This window comes from Populus alba, chromosome 15 (assembly GCF_005239225.2).
Source record: "Populus alba chromosome 15, ASM523922v2, whole genome shotgun sequence".
Lineage (NCBI taxonomy): Eukaryota > Viridiplantae > Streptophyta > Magnoliopsida > Malpighiales > Salicaceae > Populus > Populus alba.
In genome coordinates this window covers 9,673,970-9,692,967 of record NC_133298.1, presented here as the reverse complement: position 1 = coordinate 9,692,967, position 18,998 = coordinate 9,673,970, and the positions used below count along the sequence as shown (strand labels likewise).

At 29.9% G+C, this 18,998-nt stretch overlaps 1 protein-coding gene across 1 annotated transcript; it reads left to right on the top strand.

Moving 5' to 3' along the window:
- Nucleotides 1–14,524: 14,524 nt before the first annotated feature.
- On the top strand, nucleotides 14,525–17,447 carry LOC118037369 (NAC domain-containing protein 26-like). Its single transcript, XM_035043338.2, has 3 exons — nucleotides 14,525–14,798; nucleotides 16,178–16,443; nucleotides 16,569–17,447. Exons 1-3 carry the CDS (start codon nucleotides 14,645–14,647, stop codon nucleotides 17,100–17,102), a joined length of 954 nt encoding a protein of 317 aa, XP_034899229.1. The 5' UTR covers nucleotides 14,525–14,644; the 3' UTR covers nucleotides 17,103–17,447.
- Nucleotides 17,448–18,998: the final 1,551 nt, after the last annotated feature.

Below are 18,998 nucleotides of genomic sequence, written 5' to 3'. Positions count from 1 at the left end.
CTTGTTTGACATGAAAGAATGTTTATTTTTACTTCGATGCTCAACATATTTATAGGAATGGATGTATGAATCCTTTAACTGAGTTAACGGCGTATCAATTTATTTATTTTTATTTTCAAATTTTCATTTCTTTAATTATTCAAATCCCCCTCCCCATCCTTTTTTATTTCAGAATCTTGTAGAAACAACATTTCCTTTAGGTTCGACATGGTCTTCACGATTATACTACAAATTTTTTTTTTTTTTATAATAGTAAAGTCAAAAATATATTTTGGAGGTTCCGACGACAGACTAGTTTTGTAGCATAAAAAATTAAACTATATGCTGATTGACATGGTTGACTTGGCAAGTCCAAAGATAACTTGGATGATTGATAAAAATATAGCTTGACTAAAAAGAATCAAGACAATAATTTTTTTTAAAAAAATATTAAAACAACAATATATTAGATCAACTTAAATCAACTAGGGTTAATATGCTAAATATGCTACTCAGATCATGATAATAACCCTACAGATATCATTTTTTTTTTTTATTAAACTCAATTATCAATCAACCTAATATTAAAGGATGAAATTGAAAATAAAATTCAACAAAAAAATAAGCTGAGTCAACCTATCAGACCTAGATTACAAGATTGGGATAACCCTCTAAAAAGCAAATCAAAACAAATTTCAAAACTCGGTTCTCAATCAGTCAAATATTAAAGAATAAAATTTAAAAATAATAATAAAAAGAGGACACAAAAAGCTATCAAAGTCAACCAACCACATTTATGACATGGGTCATGAGATCAAATAATATTATAGAATGCAAATCAAAATAAATTATAAAGCATAATTCACAATCAAATCAATATTTAAGAATGAAACTGAAAAAAAAAATCAGCTAAAATAAGACAAAAAAAACTTGAGTCAATCATTGTAACCCGTAATCTCGGTCATAAGACTATAATAAACACATAGAAAACAAATAAAAAAAAATATTATGAAGTTCTTAAATCGTAAAGAGATTGATATAATGTACATGACCTAGTCAACTTGACTGCTATAAATATATCTTTATTTAATCTAAAGCCATTATTTCAATACAATTAAAAAATAGAAAAAAAATATACTTATAATTATTTAATATTTTCCATCACAATATATAGATTGTTTAATTTAAAATGAATTACATCATATTCTTTTTTTTTTTAACGCATAAGGGAATCTCAAAATCCCAATTAGTTTCGTTAAAAAATAAAGTTATGAACACTGCCTATTCAACAAATTTAATAAATTGAAATGTGTACACAAGATACTTTGGATCTAAATCAATTTGATATACTATTTAAAATTGATTCATTCTTTTATGTGTGTGTCTATATATATATATATATATATATATATATATATATATATATATATATATATAACTCGAAATGTTTGGACCAGCTTAAGCGCACCACAATTAATTTTTAAATTTGCTAAACACCCTATAAACCTAGTAAATAGGTAAGATATTATAAAAGTGACAAGCATGTACAGAAAAGATTGAATCCAGGTAAAAAAAAAAAAAAACAAATTTCTTTCCCCACTAGACCGAACTCAAGTGCAAATTGAAAAACCAAACATACTAAGAATTCCTATCCATACCATCTGGTCCATGTTGACATGTCGACTAAAAGAAAAGGAGTTATCTTAAGCATGTGGTACATGTCGTCGACTAAGAGTGTGTTTGGTATTGCGGTAGCTTTTGTGGTTGTGGTTTGAAAAAAGTTGTTTTATAAAAAGTACTTTTAGTTGAGGTTGGTTTGAAAAAATAGGTGTTTGGTTAAAACTGTGGTTGAAACTGAGGTTGAGTAAAAAGTAGTTTAATGTGTTTGGTTAAAAAAATGCTTTTCAAATTGAGGTTATAAAATATATATATATATATATATATATATATATATATATATATATATATATATATATATTGTTTTTAATTTAAATATTGTAGATTTAATTATTGTTATTACATCATGAAATAAATAATATTTTATATAAAATATTTTTTATTGTTTCATTAAACCATTTACAATTCCATCACGTATAAAATACATCCGATAAGGACTATAGTTTTATTGGTTTTGTAAGCGCGCAACAACATCAGGTAAAATATCATCAGAAATAAAATTAGGATTGTGATCAAATTCTACAAATATTACGTCATCAAACGATCTTCTTCTAATTTATATAGTGTTTATTGGATAATGTAAAACACTAATTTTTTAAAATAAAACACAATTAAAAATAAAAAATATTTTTTTTTTACTGATCAGAACCAGGTCCGGTATTCACTGTTCATGTGAACAGTGGAAGAATTCTCCACTGTTCATATGAACAGTGAAGGAACTCTCCACTGTGCACTTAAGTGAACAGTGGAGAGTGAATTAATTTCACTCTCCACTGTTCACTTAAGTGCACAGTGGAGAGTTCATTCTCCAACATGAGAAGACGCAGGTAGGATCGCAGGAGAAGAACGCAGGAGAAGCAGATAAAATCTACTTCTCATGAGCTGAGGTTCGACCTCAGTTATTAGGTGGGGCCCATGTAAAAAAATGAGAAGTTTGGATTAACCAAACACTTTACTTCAACTTTTGTTTTCAACCGCTGCCGCAACCGCAGCGCCAAACGGCCACTAAAAGATTCGTGCGTTCACATTTCTTTAAAATCAGTGCCTAACCATACCAACTGTTCCATGTTGACCGCCACGGAAAAGCAAAATTCACAAAAATGCTATAAAACAAACTTTATTTACATGTATTTTTTTAAGCTTTTCCATTTATTTTGTATAACTATATATCACTAACGAAATTACTTGCACACATCGTGAGATATTTTTAAAAATTATTTTTTTATTTAATTATAGATAATAAAATAGATATTTGTAGAAAAAAAGAACAAAATTATGAAAGAATATTTAATATTTAAAAAACTATCTTTTTCTATATTTATGTAACTTTTTTTTTTTGAGAAAAAAATAGCTTTTTTTATTAGTAGTATGGTTTATTAAAGAAAAGTAAGAACAATAAAAAAATTACATTTGAATTTAAAAAATGTATATTTTTAATAAAAAATAATTTATTCATTAATTCTTTTTTTTTTTTATTTTTGATGAAAACATGCATTTTTAATAAGAATCATTATTTTTAAGTAAAAATTATTGTGATTGTGAAAGAAAGTATTAAAAATACAATATGAATTGATCGATTTTATGCCCCTACCTGAAAAATATAAGAACAATAAATTTGAAAACAATTATATAAAAAGATTTACAATAAAAAATATATATTTTATTTTCATTCAATATTCATGAAAAAAATATTTTAAAAATTATGCATATTTGGTAAACACATAACTATTCATAAATCAATTGTTAATATCATAATAAAAAACTCTAATCTTCTTAAAAACAATGACTTAATTATATAATCCCTCAAATATTATTTTAGTAGATTGATTTAAAAAAATTTGATTCAAAGATATAAAGAAAATAAATAAAGGGATATCTAACAAAAAGGCTAGGCACAGATGGTCCTAGACAAAAGATCCAAGGGCATATGAGTTTAGAACAGATTCACATGCCTAGTTTTTTTTATTTCAATAAACAAATGACTATATCCTTGTAGATTTAAGGATGAATTTTTTTTAAGAAAGAAAGGATGAAATGATTAATATTCTATTTTTATAATGTTCAACTAAGTTGCATATTAAACTAGAAGTTTTTGGAGATTTGGTTCGAGTCAAGCTTGATAGTGACTTGCAAGATTTTAACTTATTTATGGGGTTTTTGGTTCGATTTGAATTGGGCATGGTATGGTTTCATTGTGGCTTGTGGGTTTTTCTCCTTCCCACTTTTATCCTACACAAGTGCAAATTACACTTGCTACAAAGTGCACTTAGTGTACTATTTTTTTTTTTATTATTATTATTTCTGTTTTTCCTTTCCACGTTGTAGGCGCGTCCCCTCTTCTCTCTTCACCATTTTTAGTCCCTCTTTCTTTTTCTTTATATCATTCTAGTCCTCTTCCTTTATTTTTTTATTTTTTTTATTTTTTTATCCGATTTTTTTAGAAAAATTAAAAACATAAAAAAAATAGGCAAAAGGTTAAAAATTATGAAATGGCCTTGGCCAAATCACGTTGAAATATATATATTTAAAAAAATTGTATTTTTTGGAATTTATTGAAAAAACAAGAGGTCAAAATTAGGTGATGAAATATATAAAAAATACATGAGATTTGGAAGTAATTGATAGACTGTATATATTACATGTATTGTTAAATGCAAAAGAGAGTATTCTTTGCCTCCAACGAGACAAAGAGCCTTTCAAAAAGCTGAGAGGTGGGGTCATCACATGCGCCTTCTTGTTAATTATAGAAATGTCTTTATTGATGCTTTTTGTTCCTCACTTAATTACACCAAATCTTTGTCTGATCATAGAAATGCTATGTGTACAGAGTAGTCTTCCATTAGATATATGAAAAACATAGATATTTTTAGTTCCGCACACTGCTAGAATTAATGGTTTTGCTGATAAAAGTTTCTCTTAATAATTACATTAACAATCCATTGATTAAAAAATTATTGACGGACTTATAAACAAAAACTATTCATCAATAATGTTATTTATGTCGATAAAAAAAAACACCGATGATTTAGCTATGAGATAAATATATTACATCCATGTATTCTTTCGAGATGTATGGCAGCCTGAAATTATTCTAAACCACCATGTCATTCTAGCCTGGCATAGCATTTTTCCTGGCATATGCTTTAGCTTTTTTTTTTTTTTTTTTTTTTACCTCATACCAAAAATCACGTAACCTACGATACAAACATATTCTATAAGTTAATGACAAAAGCTATTTTAATATTTAAAATTAAAAAATAATTATTGTATTGTTTTCGTCGTTGCCTAGATGCAGCATAATTCTTCCGAACCCTCCTCACAACATTGTCATTTTCTCTATCTCATTCAAATTTACCCTTGCATTAACAATTTATGAAAAATAAATCAATATTCTAAATAAAAGTAAAAGAATTTGCATAAAAAAACAATTAAAACTTTAAGTTAACACTAACTTGAAATCTTGGAAACCATGCATCAACATGAGGTTATGCATGGTTTCCGATCAGGATGTTTGGAAACCTGACTCCATTGAAACAATAAAATCTTCATCGATAATTTAAACTTTGATGTTATTACCCGGACGGCCTCAATATTTATGAACCTAAAAATCGATAAAATTAATGAAATATTAGTTCATAAATTGTTAAACACAGACAAACTCAAAAGCAAAACAAACTTACTTTGAAAGGTCATCCTTCCAATGTCTCTCATACTATGGATCCTGATGTGAAGGGACATCACCTTTAAGTTGTGGAACATCACTAGACGAGGCAACATTGTGAGTTGATGTAGATGCCTCTTCTTGCTCGACACCCATTGACACGTCATCATCGGTGCTAGAAGAACTAGTTGTGATCATGTGCTCATGATGTAAAGTTGATTTTGCCCTATACATCTACACAAATGTAATGAATATTTGCATAATCAATTTTGATTTTTAAAAAAAATATTTGGCAGCACCTCCCCTATATTAAAGACTACCAAGAATTTTCAATCCTGCAAATATACAAAATATATGCTACAAACTAGTTGATTCTAATTTATTTCTACCAACGTGACAATGTTTTTAATTGTGAATTGACAATAGTTCTTTATAATTAAATTTAATCCTATTTATTTAACTAACATTTATACTACAAATTTGACAATAACAATTAAAATTTAACAATACAATAAAACATTATTGCAATATAGATAATAAAATAGAAAAACATTATTTAATCCTATAAATTAAATTAACATTTATACCACAAATTTAACAATGACAATTAAGATTCAACAAACACAATAAAACATTATTGCAATGTAGACAAAAAAAAAATAGACAAAAAAAATACAAAAACAAATATAAGCTTTAGGAATGAAAAATGCTTACCTTAATGGTGTGCTTAATTTTAGAGTTTATCTATGTGTGATAAATAAACAAAAACAATGAAAATGCATTGTTAATAAACTAAAAAAAAATGAGAAAAAAAATAACTCAAAAGATTCACCACACATACCTTTTAATCATGCTATTGATAAAAATTTAAGTGAGAGGAGATTTGAGTGAGAGAATTAGTAGAGAGTGAAGAGAGATTTGCAAAAATGAGAGAAAAAAATAAACTTCCAGCAAGCTTGTTGGGTTTTATATTATGTTTTTACCGATAGATTATTAAATAAGATTATTTTTAATTAATCTGTTCGTGATTTCCTTGGTACATTTACCTTGAAATTTTCATTTCGCACTAAAATTTTCAAAAAACCCTCCAGTTTTTTAGCGATCCATCCGTGATTCTGTCAGTAAAAAATTATAAACAGCACACAGTTATAGATGCATTAATTACCTGCGCGTTAAAATTCATCGTCCGTCGATTATTTCCTCGGGAACCTGATAGAACTTTAATTGCCACTGACATGAGAATAGGAACAGTTTCCATCGCCTATAGAATACACTAATAGACACAAATTATTGATGTTTTCATCAATGTTTTGCACAATGAACAATTCCAAGGAGAGGGGAATAGTTCCCATCACCTCTGAAATACACCGATGGACACAAATTGTCAGTGTTTTCATTGATGGCATTGATAGTGCACAGTTCTAGAAAGAGGGGAACAATTCCCCTCGTCTCTGGAATATGGACACAAACCATTAGTGTTTCTATCGATGTTATACATAGTGGATGACATATTACATTAGCATTGCCTATCTATCCATCCTGCAAATGCTTAAATTGAAAGCTGAATGCACAATATAATAACATCAGTTCACATAATAATTATAAAATAAATACTTTTTTGTTGAGAATTTCATCGATAACTATATATTACATTATTACTTCTAGCATTACAGTACTTTCATGTTTTCATAGTTAGTCGGAACTGTTTTCTTCTTCTTCAATTGACTCGTCGTCAGCTCCAACATAATCTTCTACGTTTATATCATTGTTATCATCATCTTCATCAACTTATGATTGTACACTGGAGCTCAGAACAACATTTAATTTCTCAATGTCAACACTAATAAAAATATTATCGAAGATGCAAAATTTTGAATTTTCATCCAAGTCAATCGATGGAGCAATTCGATATGGTTCAACCAACTCACATGAAATATATCATCTCTAACATTTGAGTCATCGTTCTCATCCTGAACAACCTTGACATGACCCCTAGGTTTGGTTTTCAATATGGATAACCAATCAACTCTTGAACGATCCTTTCTAAAGGAAACGGTGTATGTGTAATAAGCTTGTTGGTGTTACTTGGCAAAATATAGACGTCGTTAACGTTACGGAGTCTAGCTTTTGAGTTAATTTTACAAAACCATGATATAGATCTACTCTATTTCCTCTGTTAGCGATGTCATACTAATAGCATTTGAATAAAAATACTATAATATACTCGTTATAATATTGCAATTAATTACCTCTTCCAATTTCCAATAATTGTCCACTTCAAACTCATTAGAAGTCGATCCCTTAACACAAACCTCATTGTTATATGTCTTTCTACCTTACCCATATTCTTCAGTATGAAACACATACCTATTAATAAAATACTTGTTGTAGCACTTTTTTTTTTTTTTTTTTTCAGGACCTAGACTTATTAAAGACAATGTAGTGCTAGCATTCCTTTCCATTTTATAAACCTGGTATATTAAGTACAACAATGCATAATGATCAAGAATTTTGTAATGAAATTAAGTACCTCGATAGATAATGAGTTTGTGATTGTACTTATATGTGTTCTGAACCACTTCACAAATTGTTCATCTTGTAATCGAAAGATTTGAGATTCAATCAGTTATGAGTTATTAGAAAGTAAATAATGACGATGTTGCCCATGAGGTATTCAACATTGTATGATTTTATGATATTACATGAGAGAAATAGTCTATTAATAACAAAGTTTAAGTAATATACTTACTGAATAAAATATCTCAGTTTATCACAGTTATACAACATATAATTATGTGCTTGTCAAAATTCTATTTCCTACAAATATATTCCCCTGATATCATTTTTTTGTGTGGGTCATCCAAGATTGGAGAGTATTGGCTCGCTCCTACTCGAAGGCACTTCACCACCATCGTTATGCCTTGGTACACGATTGATTCTTGTTCTCAAATGAGACTTGAAATAGTATAAGACAAATATTGAGATCTCCTCAATAATATAGGCCTCGCGTATTGATGCCTTAACATGCGCCTTTTTTTTTATGTTTTTCTTAAGGTTGAACAAGTACCTGCATGGAATAAAAAAAATATTTTCAATTAACAAAAATAATGAAAATAATATTGAAGATTATATTGCATATGTAATCTCTAACCTCTCGAATGAATACATCCATCTATACTAGACCAGGCCTCCAACTTTTGCCTCATACAATAAATTTATGAGTAGATGCTCCATAGAGTTAAAAAAAGGATGGAGGGAATATCAACTCAAGTTTGCATATTGTCTCAACAATATTCGTTTCAAGCCTCTTAATATGTTGTGTCTGCAACTTGCTGGAACATATATCTCTAAAGAAATGATAAATTATTGGATTGGAAAGCAAACACAATGTCACCATACTCTGACACCATGTTATACAATTCTTCATCAAAAGACACGGGGGTGCCACATCCTTTTTAACTTTGCCAACAAAAAATCCTTTATGTTCTTTCTATACCTATGATCCATTGGCAAGAAACGCTGATGACAATAATAAAAAAAAGATGTTTTACCCCCGTTTGTTAGCGTGAATGACTTATTGTCTTCCTAGCAGTATGAACATGCTAGTTTTACATGCGTGCTCCAACGAGAAATCATTTCATAAGCCGAAAAATCATTGATAGTCCACATTAAAGTTGCCCTCATAAGAAAATTTTGTTTCGTAGATACATCATAAGTCAACATGTCAGAGGACCATAATTGCGTCAACTCATCAATCAATAGTCAAAGACAAACATCTATATTTTAGCCTGGACTATTAGGACTGAGTATGACCGTAGATAAAAACATGAACTTTGACCTTATACACATCCTAGTGGCAAGTTGTAAACTGTTAGTATAACCAACCAACAAGAATAAGAAGCGGTGAATGACCCTAATGGATTGAATCCGTCTATATATAGTCCAAGACAAATGTTCCTTGATTTAGCTGAAAAGTGAGGATGCAAACTGTTAAAGTGTTTCTATGCTTCACAGTTGGAATGGTGCACCATCACTTCATCAATTACATCATGTGATTGGTGTCATATCATATGCTCAATAGTCTTTGGTGACATGAATAACCTTTGCAGTCTATGTGTGATTGGGAAGTATCTAAGTTTTTTATGTGCTATAAGAGTCTTTCACATGCTAGTTCTGGGTTTATAACGGGAATGCCTACATGTCCTGCACTTGATCAGCTCAACATTTTCAAAGTAATACAGCATGCAGAAGTTTGGACACATGTTAATTTTTTTATATCTTAGATCAAAGGGTTTCATCATGGACTTAGCAACATAAAAGTTCTTTTTCCGCCTATTTCCTTCAGGTAAATTACTTCCCGCCTATTCAACAATTTTATCATAACCGGTCTCAATTAACTCATAATCCACCTTGATGGTAAATGTTTGTGCAATGACCGATAATTTATTATGATTTGTGTAGCCATCTTATAATAGTTCGTTAGAATCTTTTAAAAAATCAAAAAACCTGGTCACGTCTAGATTAGGTTCTTCATCTACAATTGAAAATTGACCTACACGACCCTGATTCATTCTCGTCGCATCCATAACTATAGTTATATAACAATTATTGTTGTCAGTTTCAACTTTATGTACGTTACTAGCACTAGAAGTTGACTTGATCATCATTTCTACCAAGGTCTCATGATGAACAAAAGATTCTACATGTGCATACCAACATAGGTATTCCTTCATAAATCCTTTGTGTAAAAGATGTATCATTACAATATTTGGATGGAGAAACCCTTTATTTTGACACCTACTACATGGACACTTAATACCACATCCACTAATATTTATAGGAATAGATGTTGTATAATTAATAAAACCCTGAACTCCATTACAATAATTCATCCTCTGCAATCCTTGTACATCCATGAACAATCATCTATGGCTTCTATTCAACCTATTTATATCAAATAATGATGACAACAATATGTATTAATTAACTATGTTAAGTAAATAATCAACCTACTTTCATACTTCTCTTAATTCATTATCAATTATCTATGTACATATTTTTGTACACCTTAATTTATAAAAATTAAAACTCGATAATAAAATTGACAAAATATAAAACGAACTTGTTAAACAAGCCAATATTTATATCATCACAACACACCTAAGTCGGTAATTCGATATAAGTTTCAACAATTTACAATCAAATATAATTTTAGAAAATCTAAAACAAACCATAACATGTACAAAATTATGTATCCATACAACAAGTTTGTTAAAGAAAAAAAATAAGCAAGTGAATACTCAAACAAAATAGATATACTACAAAAATATGAAATAAAAAAATTGACATTTCAAAATTGTTTTTAAATTTAAAAAATGATAGATTTACTTAAAATGAAAAATCTACAATAAAATTATTGTTGTAATTGAAAAAATCGAGGAATGATGAGTTGTGTTGAGATAAGAGGATGATGCGGGGGGGAGGGGGGCTGTTAGTTGTAGATTTGGGGGGGTTTGTTTAGTTGCAAAGGGGAAGGAGAAATATAGGAGGACATGGTCGACTAGGTCATATATTAACTATTACCGATGAAATGTTTTCGTTTATCAATCTATCAGCAATTCTATAAATATAAGTGACACGTCATTATACGGTTTTCTCTGTTTAAATCCAACTGTAATTCTGTTAGTAAAAGCGTTCATAAAAAATTAGATGTCATTGTGCTTTTTGGTTTTTTAAAATTTCTTTTATTCTGACTGAAATTCCTTTGGTATATATTTACCCACAAAAATATTATGTCGGTAAATACCGACAGAAATGGTGATGGAATCAATTCAGTCAATAAATACAATGCAAAAATACAGACAGAATATGTTCATCAATAATTTTGTTTGTATTCATAGATTTTTTGGCGGTGGTAGAATCAAATATCAAAAGTTTTACCATAAATTTTAAGAATTAATTGTTTCATTTTCTTTAAATTTCACATTGATATTTCCTTTTTGGTCATCATAATGTAATTCTCGTGTTTTTTTTTTTTTTTTTTGTAATTGTGCAAGCTAGTACTTTTAATCTTTAAAATTAGGTCGGTCTTTTGATAAAAATTGATTTTTGTTTTCAATCTCCAGAAATGAAAGTAATTAAAATGCCACAGAAAAACAATGAAAGGTTTAAGTTATTAACAAATATGAAAATATAAAGATTAATTTTTAAAACCAAATGGATTAATACTTAATTATTTCATAAAAAAACACAGAGATTTATAAATCTTAATTTACTTAATTAAAGATTACCATTAAAAAAAAGTAAATCTTAATTTACTTAATTTTTTTTTTGGGCTCATATTTTATGATAATCTTTTAATGCTTAAAAAATTAGATCCAACTAACGCCCACATAGCTCTGTGGGTCCATTTCTGGAGAAAAAGGTATATATATATACCCCTTCTAATTCCACCTCAGCAGATCATACGTTTAGGGTAACATAACCTGGTGAACTTCTTAATTAATTCATTCTCCTAATTAGGCTTTTTGCAGGCCACTCACGAAACTATAATTTCTTCTATCTTCATCATCATTTAAAATATTTTTTTAATAGATATATATATTTTTATACAAAATGATAAAATATCCTAACTTAACAAATTTAAACCCCTACCTAATTTATTAATGATTTGTCATATGATATTAATTAAAATTCATTTTTTTCAAGGTTAATTTTTTAATAAATTAGGTTAGATTTAAATTTCTCTTCTGAGGGTGTTTTTGTTAGTTTATATGTAAATATAGACTAGAATGATAAATTAAAGAATGAACTAAAATATAAAAACAGATTGGAAGCAATTAAATCTATAGGGATAAATTGGAGACTAGACATAAAACCCACTATGGAAGAAGAATTTAATTTCTAAAACAACGGGCGTGCTGCTTGGTTATTTGAGATATAATCAAGTTCTTATTGTGTACGTTATGGTTATAGCTAGGAAAACCTGTTTTCTTATTATTATTATTTACATAGAATATTTAAACTAGTTTGTGTGGGTACCTCAATTATTCCCGAATTTTCTTTGAATTTAAACTGTTGTTCCTTCTTCACATGAAATGAGTGCATACAAGGAATGGATAATTATTCTTAATCTGTACAACACGTGGGTTCTAGAAGCTGAAATGCAGGAGAAAAAAACATATATACAGATGAAGTTAGTACATTGAAGTTCTAGTTAGGATTGAAATTCACGAGGTTTTCGAAGACAAACGGGTAAGTATGAAAGAAATTTAAGACCCAACAGGAATTCTTACCAAAGATACAGTCTCCAGGTTTGGTGAGCATTTTAACCACTCTTGGAAACCTTCATCCAAATGTATTTAAATTACGAGAATACTATACATTAAATTGAAGCAGTCAACTAATTAAAGTCTTAATGTATAGTGTCATCATCCAAACTTTTATATGCCAATCATTATTTCGATGATAAAAAAAAAAAATCTACCTTAACTTAATTTATTTTAAAATTAAGTTGTTGGGATATCTTTACTCTATTTGGATAGTCGCCACTAGCCTTTCACGATTTCGAATTAATTAATCACGACAATTCACGTTAGCTATATTGGATATATCCACGAGGATTCTTATTGTCTTTATAGGAAGAGGTGTGTATGCATAGGAGCACATAAAAATTGAAAATTCACAAGTTATACAAAGAAAAGACATGGGTTAATGGTTAACTACATTATCTTGAATAATGTTTAATGGTTTTTTTTTATTATATTAATATAAAATGGTGATTACAAATGAGTTTCTTGATACTATAAAAGTTTTAGAGGATTAAACTGATTTAAATTAAATGTATGTAAGGTGTCCGAACCAACTTTCACGCATCTCGACTAATTCTCACGGACCCTGAAGTTAATGATCAGATAAGCCTCTATAGTGACCATCAATATTAGCAACAACACAGCTCGAACCGAAGATCACAGGGGAAGCAAACTCTTTGATTCTAAACGCTGACCACTAGACCACATATTAGATGATTAATGGAGGTTCATTACTTTCTACCTTTATCTTTATAGAGACCCCCTAATCTTCATACATGCCTTCAATTATATTGCACACAATCTTCAATTCTTCATACCTACTTTAATTGAAGATCAAAATTACTTTTTATGATAAATTTCAATAAATAAAATATACATGCAAAAAAGTATCCTTTATATCTATCAAAAAAATGATTTTACATATATATTAAAAAAAGTATAAATGTAATGAATTATATATAAATATAAATTCAGGTGTGGAGGTTTATCAAGGTAGAGCATACTCCATTCATCTCCATACTTGAATAAGTTCGGTTTTTTTTTTTTTTTTTTTTGTATCTGCCTCCACCTTCATCTCCATGAAGGTAAAAATCTCTCCATATTCATCTTCATTACGATAAATGAAGATGAAGTTTTATAAAAACGTACGGGTAAAATTACTATTCACATATTTTATTTAGAAAAGTTATAGTTCCATATATTATATCTATCACCTAGAAACTAGAAAGCCAAATCGAGCTTCTAATAACTAATAACAAATTGCCATCTTTTCTCCTCTTTTTTTAACTGCAATTTTGATCTTTTCCTTCAAACACTGAAGATGTATATTTTATGTTATATGTGTCCATAATTAATATGTATCAAACATGTTAGGCGATAATATTACCAATAAAAAAAAAAAACTAAACACTCTCATGTCACACAAACATACAGAGAGATGATGCAAGAACCGACAAGTGTTAATAATATATTGATGGGTATAGTGGTGATCAAGACCTAATGTTCTCATTGGACTAGCGTTGGGTTGGTAGAAATGGGTGAAGGTGGTTGGACGAGTAAGTTCTTGGAAGAAACATATAATCAAATCTGGTGTAACCAAGGCTCAACCCCTCTCGCACCAAGATTTTTCCGTAAAATTATCCCACTTCTTCGTCTCATAATCATCGTCAACGCCACAAATGTTTGGTATTTTTGTAATATCCTTAAAACCCTAGTGACAGTTTTGGTAAACCAAGTTTCTAGTTGGCATTTTAGAGAATTAGTTGTCGTAAGAAGATGAAGATTTCAGTGCACCGTCTTTGTCAGTGCCATCATGATTAAAAATGATTAAAAATTTTAAAAAAAATGGACTACACATAGCTGCTGCTTCTCCTTGAAGGGTGATTTATAAAAGGACCATCTCCCTCTTCTTGTTCTTATTGATGTTGTGAGGCTTTGTCTGCGAGCATCATCCGTACTCTCTCTGGTTTTTAATACTGTCTTGTCTGCTTAATTTTAGCCGCCGTCAGGATCGAAAATGGAGGAAAGTCTTCCTCCTGGATTCAGGTTCCATCCAACAGATGAAGAGCTAATTACTTGTTATTTAACTCGCAAGGTTTCTGATATCAGCTTCACGTCCAAAGCTGTTGTGGATGTTGATCTCAATAAGTGTGAACCCTGGGATCTCCCAGGTATTTCTTGCTTTATAATTTTTGCTATTTGCTTCCCTGCATGTCTGGAATCAAGTCATCTTTCTCTTAAACTTCTGTTTCTGCTTAATTTTGCCTGCTGTTCTCCATTAATGGTTGAGGTGTTTGCACTTTGATCAATATTCTCCTATAAGAAAAATAAAAGACATCCCTCGTTTTCTTGAGAGATTAATAACTAAATTTAGAAGCATAAATTTTAAAAATCCATCCCTTTTTAATTCATGTCGTGTTCTTTTTAATATTAATGTTTTTATAAACTCCGAGCATCAAATAATTATTTTCAACCAAATTTCATTAAGTCAGACACACTTTAACAAGTATTTCTAATGATAATTAGTTTATTTTGCATAGAAACATATGAAAATGGAGGTGGAATATATATATATATATATATATATATATATATATATATATATGTATGTATGCCTCTCGATTTTTCTCAACTCAATTCTCACTCCGTTTTCACAAGTACACTGTTTTGTGAATTCAAACCTGAAATTTATTAAATAGAGGAGACGTGCCAGTAGGCTGCAGATTAAGGACTGCTTACATAAACCATAAGCGATTAGGAGATCGTTGACAATGCATATATATACATGCTAAACATAACTATTATTTTCTCTCTTTCTTTCTTCTTTGATTAACTGGTTTCGTAGTGGAGAAATCAAATGAATCCAGAAGAAAACTCAAAGATCTGTTAACTAATAAGAAAATATTTTTTTTCTGTTTTTGGTTGTTCTTTCATTTTCAAGTTTTCCTTTTTCAATGAAAAATAGAAAATGTGTTCATTTATTAAAAATGAAGAAAACATTTTCCAACGAAAAAATTGAGAAATATATCAAGATTACAGCTATTGTTTTTATAAGAACTAAGAATTTAATTTATATTACTAATCTTAATATTGTGTACATGTGGTAATGGAATTATAGAATATTAATTTTATTTCATTTCAAGTTATATTGTTAACATAAAAAAAAAAAAAAAAGGAAAATAGTTATATTATATTTATAGTAAAAATTAAAATAATGAACTAAATAAATATTAAAACATAAAACAAAATAATTTTAACGTTTTATATTGCTATAAAGCTCTTGTATATGAAAGGAAAAAAGATTATATTGTTTACTTTTTATTTATTCCAGAAAACATTAAAAACATGAAAACAAAATCTGTTGAAAACCTCTTCTCCAAATTAACTCAGTACGAATTTTAAAAACTAGAAAACTAGTTTTTCAATTTTTAAATGGAAAAAAATTGCATTTCAACAAAGAGATTTAATTTCTCTTTTCCAGGAAATTGAAGTATTATTTTCTGAACAGCTTCACCTCATGATTCAAAATTAACATGTATACATGGTGCAGGCAAGGCATCCATGGGGGAGAAAGAATGGTACTTTTTTAGCCTGAGAGACAGAAAATACCCGACCGGACTTCGAACCAACAGAGCCACTGAAGCAGGCTACTGGAAAACCACAGGGAAAGACAGGGAAATCTTTCGCGCAGGAGTGCTGGTAGGGATGAAGAAAACCCTAGTGTTCTACAAGGGTAGAGCCCCGAGGGGTGAGAAAAGTAACTGGGTTATGCATGAGTACAGGCTAGAAAACAGGCATCCTTTCAAGTCCACAAAGGTAATGCATATATACTTTGCATAATTTGACCAATCCTTACAGCTTTATAATTATCACTACTCCACGCCATGTTCTATTTGTGTTTTACAAGACTAGCTAATTTCTTGGGTGTTTCGTTGTCACAGGAGGAATGGGTAGTTTGTAGGATATTTCAGAAGAGCACAGCAGTCAAAAAACCGCAGCAGGAACCATCCTCTCAGCAATCTCTAGGGTCTCTATGTGATACAAACTCAATTGTCAATGATCAGTATGGAGATATTGAGTTACCAAACCTAAATCGTATTGCCAGTTCATCAAGTGGGTTCAGTAATATCTCGCCACACACTTACAACAACGAAAGCAATGTAAATATGAACTTGAACATGAATTGGGCTGCAGCAAGAGAAGCAGCAACTCTCCCTTCACTCTCATGGCCTCCAGGATTGCTAAGCTCAAACCTCACAACGAATTCTTTGTTGCTTAAGGCATTGCAACTAAGGAGTTATCAACAAAGAGAAGCTACAACTACTGATTACTCGTTTCTGACAAATGGGATCGTTCATGATCAGTTTGGGACTGATTTAGGTTCAAATTTCCAAGCATCTTCTTCTTCTAAGGTTTTAGACTCAGTGCCACAGCCACAGCAGGAGCAACCATTCAATTTGGACTCCATTTGGTGAAGCTGTAATTAAAGTTAAAATTAACTAACATCTATCCTTTTTTTATCTTCAAGTGGGTATTTGAAACTGTGACTCGGGACAAACAGCTCATACCCTAGAATAATGTTGTAGTCAGATATTGTACACGTTGGAAATCTTTCTTATATGCTTATGAAGTAGGGGAAGTTTTCCTAACTTTCAAGTGTCGAGTTGGTGCAGCAGTAATTTTACTTCAATGTCGAAGTGAGGGAAAATCCCTTGTTCTTCGTCACTGTAATATGTTCATGTTCCACTTCAGAACACTTCTATCTATTCGTAAATGTTCAACGTAAATTAATATTTCACCGACCTCTTCTTGGAGGCAAACCTTGTTGCTTTATCCTTTTATTCTGTCAATCAAATAATTCGATTCCTCTTTCTCATGCAATTATTGGAAATTACAATCAAAGTGTCCATAGAAAAATGCATGCGCCATGCAAGCTGAACAATCTAGGACTAATCGATGGATCATCAAACTCTAAATTTCACAAAGAATTGCGTTTGGAATTGTTTTGGGTGCTTTCCACACTCCAAAACAAGCACGAAGAGGTGGAAACGTGGATGTATTCATGTCTTAATTTAGTAAATGTTTTTCTCAGAACAGTGATAACTTTCACCTGCCAGCTTCGATTACCGTACTATGAAGCCATTTGTACATAAATGGATCCCGTTAGAGCAATAAGGTTCATATGCGAGATATGAGGACATGTCCCTATAGCCAGGAAAAGGTGAAAAAAGGAGAGCACGGGAACCAAGGCCAAGAAACCAGCAGCTGTTGTAGTAGCTGAAACGTGATATGTGATAGCTGTTAAAGATACAGAATATTTCTTCATTACTGATATACTTGCATTGAATTCGTACAATGAACGGATATACACCTTGAAACCCATAAAAAAAAAATATTTAATAACCTGTTACCCTACTAGAAGCTAGTTCTTATAAATACTTTCGAGGGATTAATTATTTTTTATGAGGGGTATTTTTCCCTCCTTTTATTCATTACAAAATATTCCAATAATCTTCTGTTAGATTTTAATTATGTATTTTTCACTTAATAATATTATGAATATAAAAAAGATATTTTTCAATTTACACTTTCAATAAATATTTATTGATACTTAAATTGTATTAAGTTATTGGTGTTGGTATATTAAATTAAAACCCTTTTTTTATAGAATAAGATACTAAATATATAATATCATATCTTAAAATATTATACACTAAACCAAACTAGCATACTTAGATTAGAAATCAAAAATTTTAATTTTAGTGTTAAACTGCCGGACTTACAACATTAGTAGGAGGGCACCCCAAACTTAGAGAAAATATTTCCTAAAAAATTGAGAAAACATTACATAAAAAAACATATATTTCGATCCAAATTATAATTACTGTTTATAGTTTAAAAAATTATCTTTTATCTTCTAAATTTTATACGCATACTAACATTTTTCATCATCCTATAAAAAAAATCAAAAGATATTTAATTGTTTTAGAAAAATATTATTATAATTCAATATTAAAATACTCTTTTAATCTCGTATATTAAATATTACCCTGGTTGTTCCACCCATCTTCTTCCCCTAGAGACCAAGCCTAACAGCCACCTTCCATTCTCTATGTTCTCTCACCAACCACGATCTCAAACCATAAACCTGCAACAATCACCATTGACAAATGGATTTACACGCATTCATTATCCTCCTCTCAGACAATGCGTACGAAGCCAATCGTTAGCTTCTTCCACAGGTTGCTGCAGTAATTCTTTTTTTTTTTTTTTTCTTTTAGGTTTGTTAGAGGTGAGGGTGGTAGGAAGGGAGAAACTAATTCGCTCGTGGCCTTGGTAATGGCTTTGGCTAAGCATAATGCTTTGATAGT

What these genes read in the sequence shown, in the direction of transcription:
- LOC118037369 (XM_035043338.2), top strand. Translation starts at nt 14,645, where the DNA reads ATGGAGGAAAGTCTTCCTCCTGGATTCAGGTTCCATCCAACAGATGAA. An exon ending in TGAACCCTGGGATCTCCCAG is followed by an intron (nt 14,799 to 16,177) that starts GTATTTCTTGCT and finishes TACATGGTGCAG; the next exon opens with GCAAGGCATCCATGGGGGAG. An exon ending in ATCCTTTCAAGTCCACAAAG is followed by an intron (nt 16,444 to 16,568) that starts GTAATGCATATA and finishes TCGTTGTCACAG; the next exon opens with GAGGAATGGGTAGTTTGTAG.